This window comes from Cuculus canorus, chromosome 1, assembly GCF_017976375.1.
Source record: "Cuculus canorus isolate bCucCan1 chromosome 1, bCucCan1.pri, whole genome shotgun sequence".
Lineage (NCBI taxonomy): Eukaryota > Metazoa > Chordata > Aves > Cuculiformes > Cuculidae > Cuculus > Cuculus canorus.
The window spans coordinates 136,583,018-136,601,041 of record NC_071401.1 but is presented as its reverse complement, the minus strand read 5'-3'; the positions used below and the strand labels follow the sequence as shown (position 1 = coordinate 136,601,041).

The window sequence follows — 18,024 nt, the reverse complement described above, 5'->3', positions numbered from 1 at the left end:
GCAACAAAACCTTATGACTGTCCATGTCAGTTTTACCTCTCCATTCGCTAGTCAATATGACAAGACTGAAATGTTTCACGGTTTAGGGCATTTCAAAAATTGAGAAAGCTGCTGATTGACAGTCTTTGATAAAAACATTCAGAACACTGTGGATGTACATCCAAATTCTGACTTATGTAACCAAATTATGATTTCACCTGCATATTTTTCCACAATGTCACTATTTGTGTTAATATGTGCTGCCTGAGATGTGTTTGGAGGGGAAGAGTATTGTGATTGGCCTCCATCGAGAAATCTTCAGTTGAAGGAGATATACACATAACTGTCTTTTGTTAAGCAGACAAGAGAATGGTGAGCCTGAAGTAGAGGTGGCAGGGTAGAGGCAAACCACAGAGAAATCCCAAATTCCACTTTTAACATTGATCTCTTGCTAGCAAGTATGTGCAAAACCTGCTGGTAAAATACGTGCTCCATCTATGTCGATAGCTGGGCCAGAAACCAGAACAAAGACAACCTGATGCTGGGAGAAGTTCCTCAGAGCCTGACAGAGATCTTGACAATACATACAGGATTCCTTCAGTATTAACTTGCCATGCCTGTGTTCATCCAGTACAAAATGCATCAGTTGTAGTCTACATTCTGTGTTGTAGTATTGATAAAAGAGAAAATTAAAGTTGTATGGAGGATTTGGCATGGCATGCTTTGAACCCATGCTCTTTGCATGGTGTAGATAAAATAATGTACTTGTTATGGTAACATAGTTTCTATAATAACTTTTTTCCTGCAAGGTGCTTAATAGCCTCGTTTTCCTTGAGTCATTGCAATTCAGGATACTGTAACTTTGCAGGGGTGGGCCCTATTTTGCAAGTATAAGCAGCGTTTGAGAAAGACCACTCTCAGTTTGATTCCCTTGGATTAACATTATGCATGCTGAAAAAAGAAACTAGTATAAAAGGCAATTGAGATAAGAGGATCAGAATTTTCTTTGCTGCTGGATTTGCCACTGTTTTACACCTTGGCCATTTCATTTGTGAATTATTAATAAAGGTCCAAGTGATTAGATTAGGCAAATGCGCTGACTCAAAACATAATAGGAGTGCAGGAAGAAATGAAAGGGAAAACAACAGTAAATATGCAAAGCATTTAGGAATAAGATTATTTTTGCTAGGTCAAGGTAACGGAGTTTTATTAGCTTGCACTAAATGCACATGGCTGGAATGACGACTGCAAAATAAACCTTAGAAATCACAGAATTATAGAGTCCTGAGGTTGGAAAACACCACTGAGACCATCAAGCCCAACCATACCTGTCCACTATTAAATCATATCCCTGAGTACTTCAACTACCTGTCTTTTAAATACTTCCAGGGATGACGACTCAACTACCTCCCTGGGCAGCATGTTCCAGTCCTTGATAACCCTTTTGGTGAAGGAATTTTTCCTAAAGTCCAATCTGAACCTCCCCTGGCACAGCCTAAGCCATTCCCTCTCATCCTATCACTTACCACTCGGGAGAAGAGACCAACACCATAACCTCCTTTCAGGTAGTTGTAGCAGTATAAGGTCTCCCCTCAGCCTCCTCTTCTCAAGGCTAAACAACCACAGTTCCCTCAGCAAGACTTGTTCTCCAGCCACTTCACCAGCTTTGCTGTTCTTTTCTGGACACACTCCAGGACTTTAATGTCTTTCTCATAATGAGGGGCACAAAACTGCATACAGTATTTGAGGTGCAACCTCACTAGTGCTGAGTACAGGGGCACAATCCTGGTCCTGCTGGCCACGCTGTTTCTGATACAAGCCAAGGTGCCATTGGCTCTCTCAGCTACCTGGGCACACTGCTGGCTCATATTCAGCTGTCTGTCAACAATCACTCCCAGGTCCTCCTCTGCCAGGCAGCTTTCCAGCCACCCTTCCCCAAGCCTGTAGCGCTGCACAGTGTTGTTTTGTCCTAAGTACAGGACTCTGCATTTGGCCTTGTTAAGCCCCATCCCATTGGCCTCAACTCACAGATCCAGTCTGTTCAGAACTCTCTGTAGAGCATCCCTTCCCTCAAGATTCCCTAACTCCTATCTGAGCATCACTGTCCACGTGTTCCTTGTACCCTCATTCACTCACTTGATTACCTCTGGAAAAACTACCATGTCTCCTCTCACCCCTAGTGATAGGGAACATCTCTCCAGAGCATGTTTTCCATTATTTCAATCCCCACTTGGCCCTGCGTAATTGGAAATCAGATCTTATTGACGGCACAGGGCACATTTTGCAGGCAGTAGTCTTTAAGGGCAACTTCTTAAGAAACACAGGTGAGAAGATTTAGGCTTGCTGACTTCACTTCTCTTTAACTGGTAGGCTGGCAATACTGTTAAGAAAAAAAAAAAGAGAGAAAGGAGTAGGACAGGAATCAATTTTATGACAGTGGATTTTTCTGGAAAAAGAAGTACAGAAGCTGGTAATTATCCTCATGAGTAATCTTGACCCTGCAGGTGTTTCTTGGAATGAAAACCTAATCATTAACTTCTTACGTAAGAGGTACATTTGGTAGTCAGTTCCCTTGACTAAATCTGCAATAAAGCAAGAACTGGGACCTTAGTAAACTTGGGAAATTCTGGAAAAAGACTGCTTGATTTTAAGAAAGATTTGTATGCAAATTCTCAAGTTGATTTCAAGGATTTCAGCTGAATACATGGTAGGAAGTTTTCAATAGGAATAGTGAAGCTACTGGATGTTTGAGGAAAAGAATGCAAAACTGAGTAAATTTATTTGTGGCCGTTTAAAGGAAAATTGAAAATATTAAGCATTCCAAAATGTTTGATTTCAAAACTGAGCTATTTATTTTACTGTGATGTATTCACATTGCTTAATATCACTTTAAACAAACTAGGCTTTCAGTGTGAAAAATAAAATTAATAATTATTTCCACAGATTCAAGTTTTTTCAAAAAATACATTTCAAAGCAGGTAATAGAGAAATGTCTTTCCTGCAAGCAACTTTTATTTTGATGAATCCACATATTCTGTGGAAACATTTTAAAATCTTTAACCACTACTAGTCACGAAACATGCAGGTTTTAAGCCAATGTTAAATATCTATTTTAAATTTGTGATTCTTATTTTCTGTACTCCTCTTATGAAAACATATGACAATGTAAAGAATGATTGTGCCTCTAAATGCCTCTGGTTTTAAGATGCCTCAGGCTGAAATTCTAAAATGTTTAAAAAACTAGTTCCTTAACATCACAAAATTCAAGTATTTGGCATCAATTTGCACTTCTGAATATTCAAGCTGTTGTATATTTTGAAAAATGCAACCAATTTCATTCACATAAAATAACACACTGGTTTTGTATTCATAAAAGTATTTTAAGGTGTATCTTTTCAATTGGAAGCTAAAATGACTTCCATCAATGTATAACTGATAGAATAATCATTCTGATAGAATATAACTGATAGAATTATCATAATTACACAGTTTAGGCAACATATTTTTATTTTCCACAATTAGTGCATTTTGACTATGACCTCATTTCTTTATCTGGAGAGCTAATAAATGATGAAATACATGAATTTTTCATGACTCTGCATTTCAGTTATTTATCAGGTTTCCTCTATTATTTCAATTGCCTTTATAATTTGCCTGGAAATATCAGTATCTGACTGGACTCCGTGGCATGTAGCAAAGTATATAAGCATGCAGTTTGTATTGCTTGGTCCCAGTTTGTCACTTCAAGCCATCTGACTTAGAAGTGACTTTTAAATTCCCTTGTCATTTCACTGTTATCTGATTTGCAGGAATCCAACACTTAGGTAACCATGTCCAACTCCGGTGAGGCAGAACTCATTCACGTGTTTAAGGGGATTCGCTTTACTATCCGGTCTTCTCCAGAACTTTTAAAACACTTGGATACTTTCGATGCTAGAGAAGATGATGTTCTCTTGGTTTCTTATCCCAAATCTGGTAAGTTTTACTTTCAAATGCTGATCGCAAGAAGTCATAATTGTTTGTTTCATGTTCTCTGCTTAAACTAGTTGGGAAATGTCTGTGTGCAAGAAAATGCCTGAGTATGTGAATATATTATTCTGTCAGTAAGTGTTAAAATTAAAAAAAATTATAGGTGATTTATTTAAATTTTGACTTTTTATTTGAAAATAATCTCAGGTGTTTTTATCTTGGAAAGTAAATAAATATTTTTTTCTTGTAAGCCAAATCTATACTTGAAGGATTTTTGTGAGGATTTCTACATTCAATGATAAGCAACTCAAGAGTTGTATTAAGTTATTTGTGTGGCTCTTGGCTGTAGATTTATTAATTCTTATTCCCTTTCCCCCGCCTCACTCACATAGAGGAGCACACATCAAAGAGGAAGCTCAATCAGTGCTTTTCAAATACAGACTTGAGTCTGTGCAAAGGAAAAAAAAACCCAGGTTATTTTAAAATAAATGATGAAAAAAATATAGCCACCTCTCAGCTGACAAGTAGTTTGTCTAATGAGATTGCTTTGACACCATTGTTAACAGTTAGCATGGAGTCACTTTGTACTTCAGCTACAGCCCTAATTTTTCCAGAATTTCTACATTTAGAGCCAAGGAGATTATTCAATAATGTAAAGTTTCTTGAATCTGGGGAATCTGAGGGATTACCAAGCTGTTTTCATATGCAAAACACATTCCACATATTTTCTCAGCAATAAATCTTCCCTTTTTTCTCCCTCTTTTTATCCCTTAAAATTACTTTTCTACAGGCACTCACTGGCTAGCAGGAATTGTAACAAAGCTTTACAATACTCAAGTTACATTAACATCTCCCATTGAATTTGGAGATATTTCCAAACTGGAGGAACTGAATAAACTCTCATCAAAGAGAATCATTCCAACACACTTAGACTACAACATGTTACCTTCAAATTTTAAGAATAAAAAATGCAAGGTAAGACATATAAAGCAGGATATGTTAAGTGCCTGTTAGGAATCTATTTTTTCTTGTTATTTCTTAATTTTTTAATTATTTACTGTTTGCAGAAGTGGTTTGCTGTGAATTTTGGAGACAAAATCTAAGACAGTGTGAGCAGAGGGGGGTTGGGTTCTGCTTCTGCCCCACAGGTGTCCTGGGGTGATTTGTATACCAGGCACAGCACAAAATACTGTATCACCCTCTTTCAATCAGAAATATTATCAGGGATGGGGGTGGGTAGGGGTGTTCTCATGGCCCCATTTCCTAGTAGTTGGACCACTGCCTTAGAAATAGAAAATAGTTATCTTGAGTACTTGCAGGCTGTTCTGAGGGAGAAAGTATTCTGCCAATCAAACTGAAGCTTTGTGAAGACGCAAAGAAACATTGGGCAGAGGAGAACTGAAATGTGGTAGGCAGATTCAGATCATGGTTTTGGATTCCTCCCAGCTCTGGCCATCAGGTTTTAGGTTAGAAATTCAGAATTTCAGGATTACTCGGATCCAGACTTTAGGGACAAGACTAATTTGAATGAAAGGCCAAAATTTATATTTTGCAGGTGTTGTGAATATAGATTAGGAAATGGTTTCATATGTTAGATACATGACATCATACACGGACTCGTGACTTAAAATGAACACAATTCTCTTTCACAAAATATGACCATTAATCAGCTGTAGCAAACACGTCTGTCCACATGGAATTCTTTACTAGTAGCTACTGACTTCTGCCTAGGCAAAGTCAAATACATTTCTGTTTTAATGACATGGTCACCAATAGAGGAATTCTAAAGGAATGGGTTTTGACACAGCAAACCACCCATGGAATTGCTACATTTATGCACATAGCTCCTATAAAATAAAGGAAGGATATTATCATTAACAACCATCTCATCTTCATTTGCAGATGATCTACATCAGCAGAAATCCAAAAGATACCGCAGTTTCCATGTATCATTACTACAGAGATAACCCAAACCTTCCCACTATAGACACCTGGACCGCGTTCTTTGATTTGTTCTTAAAAGGAGATGGTAAGGATAAATGCTATGTTTTCTCCTTGCAGTTTACATGCACTTATTATGCACAGAAATAGTTAAGAACTGTGAACTATGTGAAAACTCCTTAATGCATTCCTTATTCATATAGCTTTAGTTGTTTCGGGTTTTTTCAAGTGTAAGTTTGCTGGGTGTTTTCTAGTATAAGTTTCTAGTGCCAAACTAAAGAAGAGCAAATAATAGGATCAGCTCTACAAAGAGATATTTTGATAAATGGTTGCATTATTTCAGCACAACTGCTTCTCACAAGTTTTTGCTGTTCTTTGACATATCTGTTAAAAAAACATATTCTCACAGGCAAATTACTGATTTAATTCCTTCCCAAAAACACTCTGAAACCCCTAATAATCTGTTGATTGTGATGTGGATTTGCCTGCATGAATACGCTTCCAACTTTGTCTTGCAAACCACAGTAACAGACTACTTCCCACCAAGAATTCATGTTTGAACTTTGATAGAGGAGGTACATGTGTATAGCTGCTCCCAAGCAGATTTAAGGGCAGCTAGGATCACCACAGCCAGCCCCTTTCCAGGGCAGGCAGGCCAGTGGTGCAGGCACTCTGTTTGAAGGTTCTCAGCCAGCTATATGTTCCTCACTGCTGTGCCAAAGCGCAGACAATGGGGAACCTGGGAACACTGTCCCCAGGCTGAACTAACAGCTATGCTTTCAGGGGTGGTGCCTTCTCGAGTCTTGAAGATAGCCTTGAGTGGCAATTCAATGGAATTCTAGATGTTTTCATAAAGCAGTCCTGCACAAAATCTGCCTGATGTGTTAGAATCATAGAATCACTAGGTTGGAAGGGACCCACTGGGACATTGAGTCAAACCATTCCTAACAATCCCTAAACCATGCCCCTAAGCAACTCATCCACTCGTCCCTTAAACACCTCCAGGGAAGGTGACTCAACCACCCCCCTGGGCAGCCTGTTCCAGTGCCCAATGAGCCTTTCCATGAAAAATTTTTTCCTGATGTCCAGCCTGAACCTCCCCTGGCAGAGCTTGAGGCCATTCCCTCTTGTCCTGTCCTCAGTCACTTGGGAGAAGAGGCCAGCTCCCTCCTCTCCACAACCTCCTTTCAGGTAGTTGTAGAGAGCAATAAGGTCTCCCCTCGGCCTCCTCTTCTCCAGGCTAAACAACCCCAGCTCTCTCAGCCGTTCCTCATAAGACTTGTTCTCCAGCCTCCTCACCAGCTTCATTGCTCTTCTCTGGACATGCTCCAGAGCCACAACATCCTTCTTGTAGCAAGGGGCCCAGAACTGAACACAGTATTCGAGGTGTGTTCTCACCAGTGCCGAGTACAGAGGGAGAATCACCTCCCTGGACCTGCTGGTCACACAGTTTCTGATACAAGCCAAGATGCCACTGGCCTTTTTGGCCAGCTGGGTACATTGCTGGCTCATGTTCAGTCGGCTGTCAACCAACACCTCCAGGTCCTTCTCTTCCATGCAGCTTTCTAGCCACTCTTCTCCTAGTCTGTAGCACTGCATAGAGTTGTTATGCCCCACGTGCAGGACCAGGTATTTGGCCTTGTTAAACTTCATGCCACTGGCCTCAGCCCAGCAGTCCAGCCTGTTCAGATCCTTTTGAAGAGCCTCCATACCATCAAGCAGATCCATGCTTCCACCCAGCTCAGTGTCATCTGCAAACTTGCTAAGGGTGCACTCAATGCTTTCATCCAGGTCATTGATAAAGACATTGAACAGGGCTGGACCCAGTACCGAGCCTTGGGGAACCCCACTTGTAACTGTCCTCCAGCTGGAGTTAACTCCATTGACCACCACTCTCTGGGCCCGGCCATCCAACCAGTTTTCAACCCAGGAGAGTGTGCGCCTGTCCAGGCCAGAGGCTGACAGTTTCTGAAGCAGAATGCTGTGAGAAACTGTGTCAAAGGCTTTACTGAAGTGCAAGAAGACTACATCCACAGCCTTTCCCTCATCCAGTAGTCACTGATGTCTTAGTAGTGGGGTCCAAAGACCAAGGACAAGAGTGAGATTTTTATGAGTGGCAGTGGTGGCATGGAAGCTGGCAACAGGGCCATATTCCATCTGTCCACTCCCATTTTTAGTGTTTTATTACTCCTTGGATTATGTATGTTTCTGCAATACAACCACAGTGATGATAACAGCAACAACGATAGAACAGCTTGAAAACTTCAAAAGAGCAGTGGCATTGCAGTCGTCATGGGCTTACATCATAGCTCTGGAAATCAATTTGTCTACTGGCTTGAGCGGGCTTTGGCTTAGATTGTGTTCCTAGTTCAGGGCAGGCCTAAGGCATGTTCTTCAGTGATTTGCAGGATCTAGGCTTGTTTAGTATCAACTCTGAACACATAATAGTGTAAAAATTAAAAGAGGATTACATTAAATTTTGAAAGTAACTCCTACTTATCTGCAAATTAGCAGCCACCCATTTTCTGTGTGTTTAGACATTGTATAGAAAGATAACTAAGTGGGTTACAATAGAAATTTATATAAGAGGTGATGTGGACAGAAAGGTTGTCATTTTTTGCTAGGAATAGAAACATACAAAGGTTGTGCTGCTTGATTTAGACCCTTGCAGAGGATCTTGCAGAGTAGTGTTGCACAGTTACTCTTGGTTCAGAACAAGGGTGACATGCAGAAACAACTGTGATATTGTCCCTGGAGTCTTTGAGGCTGCACACTGTACTTCTGAAGCCAACAAGCCTATTCTATGCTGTTGTTGGCCACAGCTCCAGTGTGTTTAACTAGGGCAGCAGGGCTTTATTGAACACCATGGAGCACATAAACCTTGTAGTTATGTGCAAGAGACATATACAAACTGCAACATTCAGCAAAATACTTAATTACAACTCAGAGATTGCAATAAATATGATGCACATTACAATATTGTACTTTCTGGGGGTGATTATAAAGCAAAGGCATAGTTCTGGAGAATGTTGGTTGTGATTACTCTGTCCAGGGCCCTTCTTGTTGCCCTACAGGAGTCTTTCAACTCATCTTTCAATGTAGTCTATCTTGTCTTCCAACCAAGAGGGTCAGAATCTTGGGTTTATTAAAGAAAATCAAAATTTAGCTCTCCTCACATGGTTCAGCAAAAAGGACATTCAGAAAAAGCAAGTACCATAGTACTATAGTCAACTATAAAATCATAAGTAATTTATGTTGCTGGCTGAATGATGTATTTGCATAATAACATCTTTGACTTTTAAAAATAATACAGATCCACCTCTGCTGGGACAAAATAGAGCTAACAACACTGTGCTCCATTTAACAGACTTTTTATTTCACTTCCTAGTGAACTGATCATTTCTAGCTGTGAACACAGACATGCAGACATTTGCTGAGATGCTCAGATCTTGTTATGCCAGTACATTTTCCTTCATTACTGGTCTTTGCTTAGATTTGGAGCCTCTTTCCACTATAGAATCATATCTCAGAACAGTATTTACATTTGTCATACAAAATCAAATTTCACATGAATGGTAACCGCACTGGACTGTCACTTTGAGTCTCTATGCAGAAAGAATTTAATCCATTTTAGAAGAATACAGGTTACACACATAGAAGAGATTAGTCCCCTAAATACATGAGATACAGTAGAGTTCTTTTATGAATAAAGTTTACATCAATCTTTTTTGCATGGGTTTTCTTTTCAGTTGTCTGTGGATCCTGGTTTGATCATTTCCTAAGTTGGGAAGAACACAAAAATGACAAAAACATCCTGTTCTTGTTCTATGAAGACATGAAGAAGGTAAATATGTTCTGCTTTTATTTCAGAATGCATTACTTGTAAATTAACATCATTAAAATATCGAAGAACAAGTTATAATGAGAAACAAGAAAGAAGGAAAATGTGAATGTATGTCTTTAGGCATATTTTGTATTTGCATAGAACTTTATATTAGCGATTGCACAAGTTATATAAGTACCAAATCCTGAGTTGTGTTACATAACAGAAAGAGTAGGACACACATGATTTTTCCTCAAGCTACGGGAAGAATTTTAAGTTCCTTGTTCTTGGTCCTATGGAAAGATTAATCAAGGACAGCCATCAAAGGACAAACACTAACGTTCTTTGCCTGACATTTCAGGTGAAATTGTCAAAAACAGATGCAGGGCACCAGAACTACTCATGGTTAATGAGACTTATACTTCCAATAAACAAGAAAATCAGAGCCTGGAGGGGTAGAAAAAAATTTTGATGAAAGGAAATGATTATGTAGAAACTGCTTTGCTACTCTTAAAAAAAATCACCATAACTTAGCTTTCAGATAATGAATTTTTTGGTGAACAAAAAACACTTTCTAATGTTTCCATTAAAACCACTTTTTGAAACAAAAATCCACTATGAGGTATATAAACAAACCATTTTGCATTCTGATAGAGCCCCTCCAATGAAATAAGGTAGTTACACAGAAGCTGAGCTTTCAATATTTCTCTATTACCAGTGAAATAATTCTGAGAGATAGGAGAACACTTTACCTGAACTGGGAGTAAAATTGGCAGTGTAACTCTGTTTGATATCAAATTCTCAGCATTTGCTCATTTCTGTGAGTATAGGTAAGAGGGTAATCGTGTTTACTGTGCCTACCATCTACACAGTCTAATGACATGATTCACTTTGCTTGAAAGCAAACAAAGGCATGATAGACAATATGTAATAAAAAGGATCACTTTCATACCAACTAGAACTCTAATAATCAGTTCAGAAATTCAAAAGCTTTATTTTTCTTGGACCTCAGGATCTCCCTAAGATTGTAAAGGAAATTACTTTGTTCCTGGGTTTAAACATCAGTGACAACGATATCCAAGACATTTGCAAAAAATCCTCATTCTCAGAGATGAAAAGTAACACAGAAAAGGAGAACAGTGATCCAAATCACACTGTTTGTGCACTGACATCCAACAGGAAGTTGGTTTTCCGAAAAGGTAAGTTCCCTGGGCTGGGTTTAACACAGCAGAAGGAGTGGGAATCCAGCCAGAGGCTGCAGTCCAGGTCTTTCAAGGACTGTAGTGATGCTTTGGGTCAGCCCTGAGAGAAGCAGTGCCAGGATCCTTCCATTTGAGGCCATCTTACAAATCACCTTCTAAGCTCTTGATTGCAAATGCGGACTTCTACTAAAGAAGCATGGAGGAGTCTGAACAATCTGACTAATATTGCTCTGTGGGAGATTTTGAGTTAAAAGGAAAGCTTCACAAAGTGTTACACGTTTTATCTGCCCTTTCTTATCTAAAAGTTGACCACCTCACTCTTTTACAACATCTCTGAAATCGCCTGCGAAGGTCACTTTGTTTACAAGAATGAGAAAGGGCGAGACACATTCCTTCCGAAGGAGACTTCTTGTAGCCTTTATCCTTTGTATCACCTCTTATCTTCTTGAAATGTTCCTTAAAAGGAAATATGCTGACAATGAAAACAAAAAAGGAATGGATGAATCAATCACCAGGATGGCCTCATAGGTAGCCTTCAGACCTTGGCCAAACTGGAATCCATGGTAAAATCTCCAACAGTCACATCTTAGCTTGGATGTGACTTCAAAATACCTGCAGAAGCTGTTTACTTACTCCTGACATTTCAGAAGCTTCCTCAGTTAATGAGTAAATCAAAACCATTGTGTTTAGATGGATTTTGATTATTTTTACTTAATTAATTTTTGAACAGTAATTGATAGTTTAAAACTAAAAGTTGTTTCAATTAAAAATCAGGGAAACGGTACATTTCACAGAATGTATTTACCAATAAGCAGAAGTAAATGCCAAAATACAGTCTCTTAGTAAATGCCAACCAAACAAAAAACTCAGATACACTTTTCTAAGTTACGGAATTTTTACAAATATATGTTGGAAAATATGAATCCCAACAGTTTTGTTTCCCAGCAGTTCCTATGCAAATCCCAGGTTTATAACTAGCTTCAGCCAGTTTACAGAAGATTTATATGTGTATATTATTCTTCAGGCTCTCTTCCCTTGTCCTTGCTGTCTGCAATACTACTTTTGTCAGCAGTTTGGGATGCAGGGTCCTTAGGTAATGCACATGAGGGGAAACTGTAAGCACTGTCTCGTTAAAATATGTGAGTTTAAAAAACAATTTCCTATTTGCTCAAACTGGGTGGCAGTAGAAACACTTCACCAAATGTGAGTATGCACAGTCACCTAGAAGTAGTTAACTGTCCACTTAAGCAGTGGGACATCTCATGCATAGAAAGCCCTAGAGATGAGGAGTGGGTTTAGGATGGGATTCATCTATCAAGTCACTCTGGGCTTCTTTGTTTAGGAGATGTCTTTAGCTGGTGGAGACATACAGCTGCTTTTGGGGCACCATTCATTTGTTAAGTTTTAGAGGTTGAGTAGAATGAGATGGGTTTCAGCCAGGAACTAACTATTTCCTCTGTTGACCGTGAAAGAGTCTAGGCAGAGACCTTTAACAACATAAATCTAAGGTGTGACAAGATGCCTCTTTGCTGAGATGACCAAGAGCTCTAATTCCATCTAGGAAATGAGTCTGAGGCCATGGGGTTTAACAGCCTTTAGGGATGATGAACCAGTTGCTTCCGTTAGAGTCTTGCCAGACCAATGCAATTACTGATGATCATGGCCTACCACAGAGACTAATTTCCAACTGCAACTTCAACAAACCTGGGCTGCCTTTAAGTAATTTTCTGCATTGTATATATTGCTAGCCTAACTGTTCTTTTTCTGATCCTGCTCTCCTAGGTGCTGTTGGTGATTGGAAGAACCATTTCACTCCAAAACAGAATCGAAGGTTTGAGGAGATATTTAACGAGAAAATGAAACTCAGCAAAATGGCAAAAAGTGTCACCTATGAATTTTGACTCCTTGTGAAGAATGATATCCAGTTATCCACAAACATAGAAAGAACATCTGGTGGGAAATTCTGAATGGGGGGTCCCATTCAGTTTATAACCCTCCCAACGGAAAGGACTGTAAACATGAGATTTTGAGGACAGAAATATTCTGACACAATGACAGCAGGAAGATATATATCATTTTACACTCAGGTGTCAGTGTCGCTTTTCTACCACCAAATCTACTTTATCCCTTTTTTTTTTTTGCTCTAGAGGGATGAAAGTGGACTTCTTGGATCTAACTTAGGAATTTTACCTAATATATTAAGAAAGAAACAAAACCCAAATTCGTACTACATAAAAAGTCTAAAAATACATCATAAGAAAATGACCAAAGATTTGGCTGCAGACTCCTTCTCTCCCTGATCTACCATGATTTGGAAGATGTCTATCTTATCAGACTTTGTTATTGATACTGAAGTCGAAAACTATACATTCAAACATCTGAAGGGAAGTTTGTTCATAAAAAGTCTTTTTTGTTTGTTTTTTTTTACAATATTTACTTCTTTGACATAACTTATTTCTGGGTTAGGTACTGTGTAGTGCCTGTGTTTTGAATGCAACTGATACACACTCATGTAAATTACTGCACTGTATGTTGGAGAACAATAAACGTGGGTTTTTTCCATTTGACTTTCTTCCTACAAAATGCTTGTTTCCAATGTTTTGATGAGACCCACTTTACAGTCCTTGTGCAATAGAACTCAGCAGTTCCACTCTGGTAAACAAACCACTACTCAGAGATAATTTAATCTGGCCATCATTTATTTATTTACACTGCCCTGATAAGACAGATTTTCCAAGAATCAGCTGTCTGTGTTCATATTCAAGTGACTGTTCTAGGAACCCAGCAAAGATTTTTCTTCTGATTTATTCCATGATGTGTTTGCTGCCCTCACCTCCAATTCATTTTTTAGGCTGATTTTAAGCCTCTCCACACACTAGTTCTCCCTAACCATACAATTCCAAGGCATTAGTAGGCAGAAAAAACACTAGCAAAAGCTGATCAAAAAGAAACTCGTGCAGGCAAGCACCATTACTCTGCTTTCACTCCTGCATGCTCTGAAGTAACACATCTATAAGGCAAGCTTGTCCTCTGGGTGTGTTGTTCCTGAAAAGCTGAGCTATGGCCTTATTTATAGTGAACACTAATGCACTCTCTGGCTGCACATTTCACACTTGCCACATTGCCCTTTCATTTCATACCTTGCTGGTGCCAGCTGACATCACCACCTACCAACCGATTTTGCATCTGCACAAACGAGACAGAAGTTATGTGCTGAAGAGGTCAGTGAGAGAAAAGCATGTTCAACTGAAGTCCCTTGCCATTCACCAATCCAACAAAATTTAAGCTCAGAGATGCTGCCCTAAGCACCATTTTATGCAAATGATCCATTTGCAAATGAGAAGTTTGTTTGTGTTGCTTTGCTCTTCTGACGCTAAAATCACTCTCTCTCTCTAAAATGCCATGAACCACTGCTGCCCTCCTTTCAAGTAACATTTGGACAAGTGGGTTCCCCACGGCTCAGTACTGGGTCCAGCCCTGTTCAATGTCTTTATCAATGACCTGGATGAAGGCATTGAGTGCACCCTTAGAAAGTTTGCAGATGACACTAAGCTGAGCGGAAGCGTGGATCTGCTTGAGGGTATGGAGGCTCTTCAAAGGGATCTGAACAGGCTGGACTGCTGGGCTGAGACCAATGGTATGAATTTTAATAAGGCCAAATGCCTGGTCCTGCACTTGGGGCACAAAAACCCTATGCAGTGCTACAGACTAGGAGAAGAGTGGCTCGAAAGCTGCACGGAAGAGAAGGACCTGGAGGTGTTGGTTGACAGCCGACTGAACACGAGCCAGCAATGTGCGTGCCTAGCTGGCCAAAAAAGCCAATGGCATCTTGGCTTGTATCAGAAATGGTGTGGCCAGCAAGTCCAGGGAGGTTATTCTCCCTTTGTACTAGGCACTGGTGAGACCACACCTCGAATACTGTGTTCAGTTCTGGGCCCCTTGCTACAAGAGGGATGTTGTGGCTCTGGAGCATGTCCAGAGAAGAGCAATGAAGCTGGTGAGGGGGCTGGAGAACAAGTCTTATGAGGAGTGGCTGAGAGAGCTGGGGTTTTTTAGCCTGGAGAAGAGGAGGCTGAGGGGAGACCTTATTACTCTACAACTACCTGAAAGGAGGTTGTGGAGAGGAGGGAGCTGGCCTCTTCTCCCAAGTGACTGAGGACAGGACAAGGGGGAATGGCCTCAAGCTCTGCCAGGGGAGGTTCAGGCTGGATATCAGAAAAAAATTTTTCACGGAGTCATCGGGCACCGGAATAGCCTGCCCAGGGAGGTGGTTGAGTCACCTTCCCTGGAGGTGTTTAAGGAATGGGTGGATGAAGTGCTTAGGGGCATGGTTTAGGGAGTGTTAGGAATGGTTGGACTCGATGATCCGGTGGGTCCTTTCCAACCTGGTGATTCTTTGATTCTATGATTCTTCCACTATGAATAAATGGCAAGAGATCATCCAATGAAAAATGCTTGAACATTTAACTTGGGAAGAAATTCTTCACGATGAGGGCGGTGAGGCACTGGAACAGATCACCCAGGGAAGTTTTGGATGACCCCTCCCTGGAAGTGTTCAAGAGCAGGCTGGATGGGGCCTTGAGCAGCCTGGTCTGGTAGGACGTGTCCCTGTCCATGGCAGGGGGGTTGGAACTGGATGGGCTCTAATGTCTCTTCCAACCCAAACCATTCTACGTTTTTTCTATCACTCTGGAAAACAGTGAAAGCATTCTTGGGCAAATGAAGTTCAGAAGTGAGTTTATCGTGTCAAGAAGACTGCTGTAAGCAGCATTTATATGTGTCTTCACAATAAGAAACTGTGTGAAGGTACAGGGTGAGGACATGTCACATGGATCAATGAGGAGGTTGAAGCATACAATCCTGAACTGGATGAAGGGATATCATAAGAATATAAGGTCGTGAGTGCTCTAGCACTGCATTGCAAAGTTAAATGGACTTTTAAAATAAAAGTCTTTAACATGTCATACTTAAGCAGCACTGTTAATCTCCAAGTGTTTTAAATATCGCTTTACTCAAACATCTGAGGCAGAGTACAGCAAATGGCTGGCAGTAATAGCCTGAGAAAGAAAGTAGTTTCTTCTAGTAAAATTATAGGGCAGCAGGTCCTTCCTTGGCACTGGCATAGCACAGTGCAGCTGAGTGTAGCAGAACTTACCTATGTCAGAGATTCAGAAAGCTAGGTTGGGCACTGTTACTAAAGGATGGCGGTATGAGATGGTGGCTACTGGCAACCAGGGTCGCCTAACAGTTGCTACACCTATCATTTCTTTCATCTTCTTTTCTCTTGTTTTCCCCACTGTGCTGTTTCACCCCCTTCCCTTCCTGTGACTGTAGCAGTTCCAACTGAATTTTTCAAGAAACTATCAATCTGGCTCCACAAGTCATTTTGGCAGGTCATGGAGATGTTAAAAAAATTTCAAAACTTCCATAGTAAGCTGTTGCAAAAATATCTCTCAACTTCTCCACTTTCCTTTCTTTTTTCCTGTGGCAGTTAAAACTTCTAGAAAGAGAGAAATTTCTGTCCTACAAAATCATAGAATCATTTTGTTGGAAAAAGACCTTTGAGATCATTGAGTCCAACTGTACTGGTCCAAAATGTACCTAAACCACAGGAATACTAGGTTTGGAAGAAACAAAGCCCAGTACAATCTCTATTACATATAAATGGCTACAATACTGCTTTCCTATTGATAATATATTCCATCCTCCTGAGTAAGGGCTCATCTGATGATCTGATTTAACTAGAGCAGACAGCATTAAATATTTATACCATCAGAGCTGAGCTGTTTCTACCCACTGTTGTTGAAGTTAGCCTGCTTTGCTGGCTACTCAGGCTTACCTGGCCTTTGGGTCATGAAAAAGAGAGCAAGAGCATTTGGAAGGCCAGAAATCTTGTGAGAGGAACACATGAATTCCAGGCTTTCCTTCAAGGACATTTTCTCTGAAAATATCAAACTACTGTCTTCTAAAGTAGCTCTCAGAGAAGACAAGGTGCTCAGGTAAACATCCGAGCAACCTGACTTTATGTCACGTTAGTTCTGATACAATAAGTTTGATGCCTAAAGTAGTTTCTTGGAGGAAAGCAACACCTGGTGAAAAAAACCTCCCTGAATAGCTTCAGGAATGCCTTGTAGAAGACGCAACTGATTCTGGAGAAGTATGGGGTGGGTGGAAGTGGGAGGAAGCAGGCGGGGGAGGGAATCTGAGCAGTTCTGGTGATCTTTGAAGCCAGGAGTCATAGGAAAATAGAGGAGAGTGGAGATCGATTGGTGGGTTTCTGCACTGGGTCTAAGTAAAGCAGAGATGCTCAGGGGATCAAAACAAGGGTTTAACTTTTACTAGCTTTCAGCTGGAAAAGTAAATGTGGGACTCACTTCACAACCAGCTGATGAGAGAGGAAAGACAGTCACAGACCACAGACAAAGAGCCAAGGGCACTCCTGCTGCAAAGACCTAGTGGGGATGGGAAAGGAGGAATCAAGCCTGATAGAAAGAGCTGAGTGTGAGGGCGAAGGTGATTGCTTGAAGATATTGTTCAGAAAAAGGAGAAAGGACTGAGTGGCCGTATCACTCTTTCACCAGTTCCAGCCTCACAGGTAACCACAACACATCTTTCAAAGGACCAGCAACAATGAGACACAATGCAATGCAGCAACTTCTCTATTAACTTTGATAGGAGACAGTCGTCCCCCTTTCCTGAATCTGTTTACCTGTCTGACATACCATAGAGGATAAACTGTGGGAAAAGACAGTGAAAGACAGTGGGTATAAGGGGTGAGACATTGCCCTTCCTAAGCTTCCATAGCAGAAGCTTCTCCTTGGCCAAGTGGAGAGCAGCGCTGGCACCTTGCGGCTCCAGCAGGGAGCAAGCAGAAACACCTGACAGCTGCTAAAGTCAAAACTCAGCAACAGAAAAGCACAAAGTCACAAATTACATTGCTGTGCCTCTTTTTGGCTTCCTTCCAAACAGGTCTTGCATGCCAATGCTAAGTGAAGAAACAGTCACCTTGAGAATGACCGCAAGCCCATGGCACCTGAGACATGTCCGCTCTGGCATGGGCTCTGCAGCCATTCAGGCTTTCTGCCAGTAAAAAGGGAAGCAGCACTGCCT

General features: G+C 40.6%; 1 protein-coding gene across 1 annotated transcript; it reads left to right on the top strand.

Moving 5' to 3' along the window:
• The first annotated feature begins 3,733 nt into the window (after nucleotides 1-3,733).
• LOC104059391 (sulfotransferase 6B1) lies at nucleotides 3,734-17,848 on the top strand. The gene is made up of 6 exons (XM_009561095.2): nucleotides 3,734-3,954; nucleotides 4,739-4,923; nucleotides 5,851-5,977; nucleotides 9,639-9,733; nucleotides 10,725-10,911; nucleotides 12,697-17,848. The coding sequence occupies exons 1-6, from the start codon at nucleotides 3,810-3,812 to the stop codon at nucleotides 12,813-12,815; spliced, it is 858 nt and encodes a 285-aa protein (XP_009559390.1). The 5' UTR covers nucleotides 3,734-3,809; the 3' UTR covers nucleotides 12,816-17,848.
• Nucleotides 17,849-18,024: the final 176 nt, after the last annotated feature.

Coding starts and splice junctions, on each gene's coding strand:
- LOC104059391 (XM_009561095.2), top strand. CDS start 3,810: ATGTCCAACTCCGGTGAGGCAGAACTCATTCACGTGTTTAAGGGGATT. Junction 4,924..5,850: donor TTAAGAATAAAAAATGCAAG/GTAAGACATATA, acceptor CTTCATTTGCAG/ATGATCTACATCAGCAGAAA. Junction 9,734..10,724: donor TCTATGAAGACATGAAGAAG/GTAAATATGTTC, acceptor CTTGGACCTCAG/GATCTCCCTAAGATTGTAAA.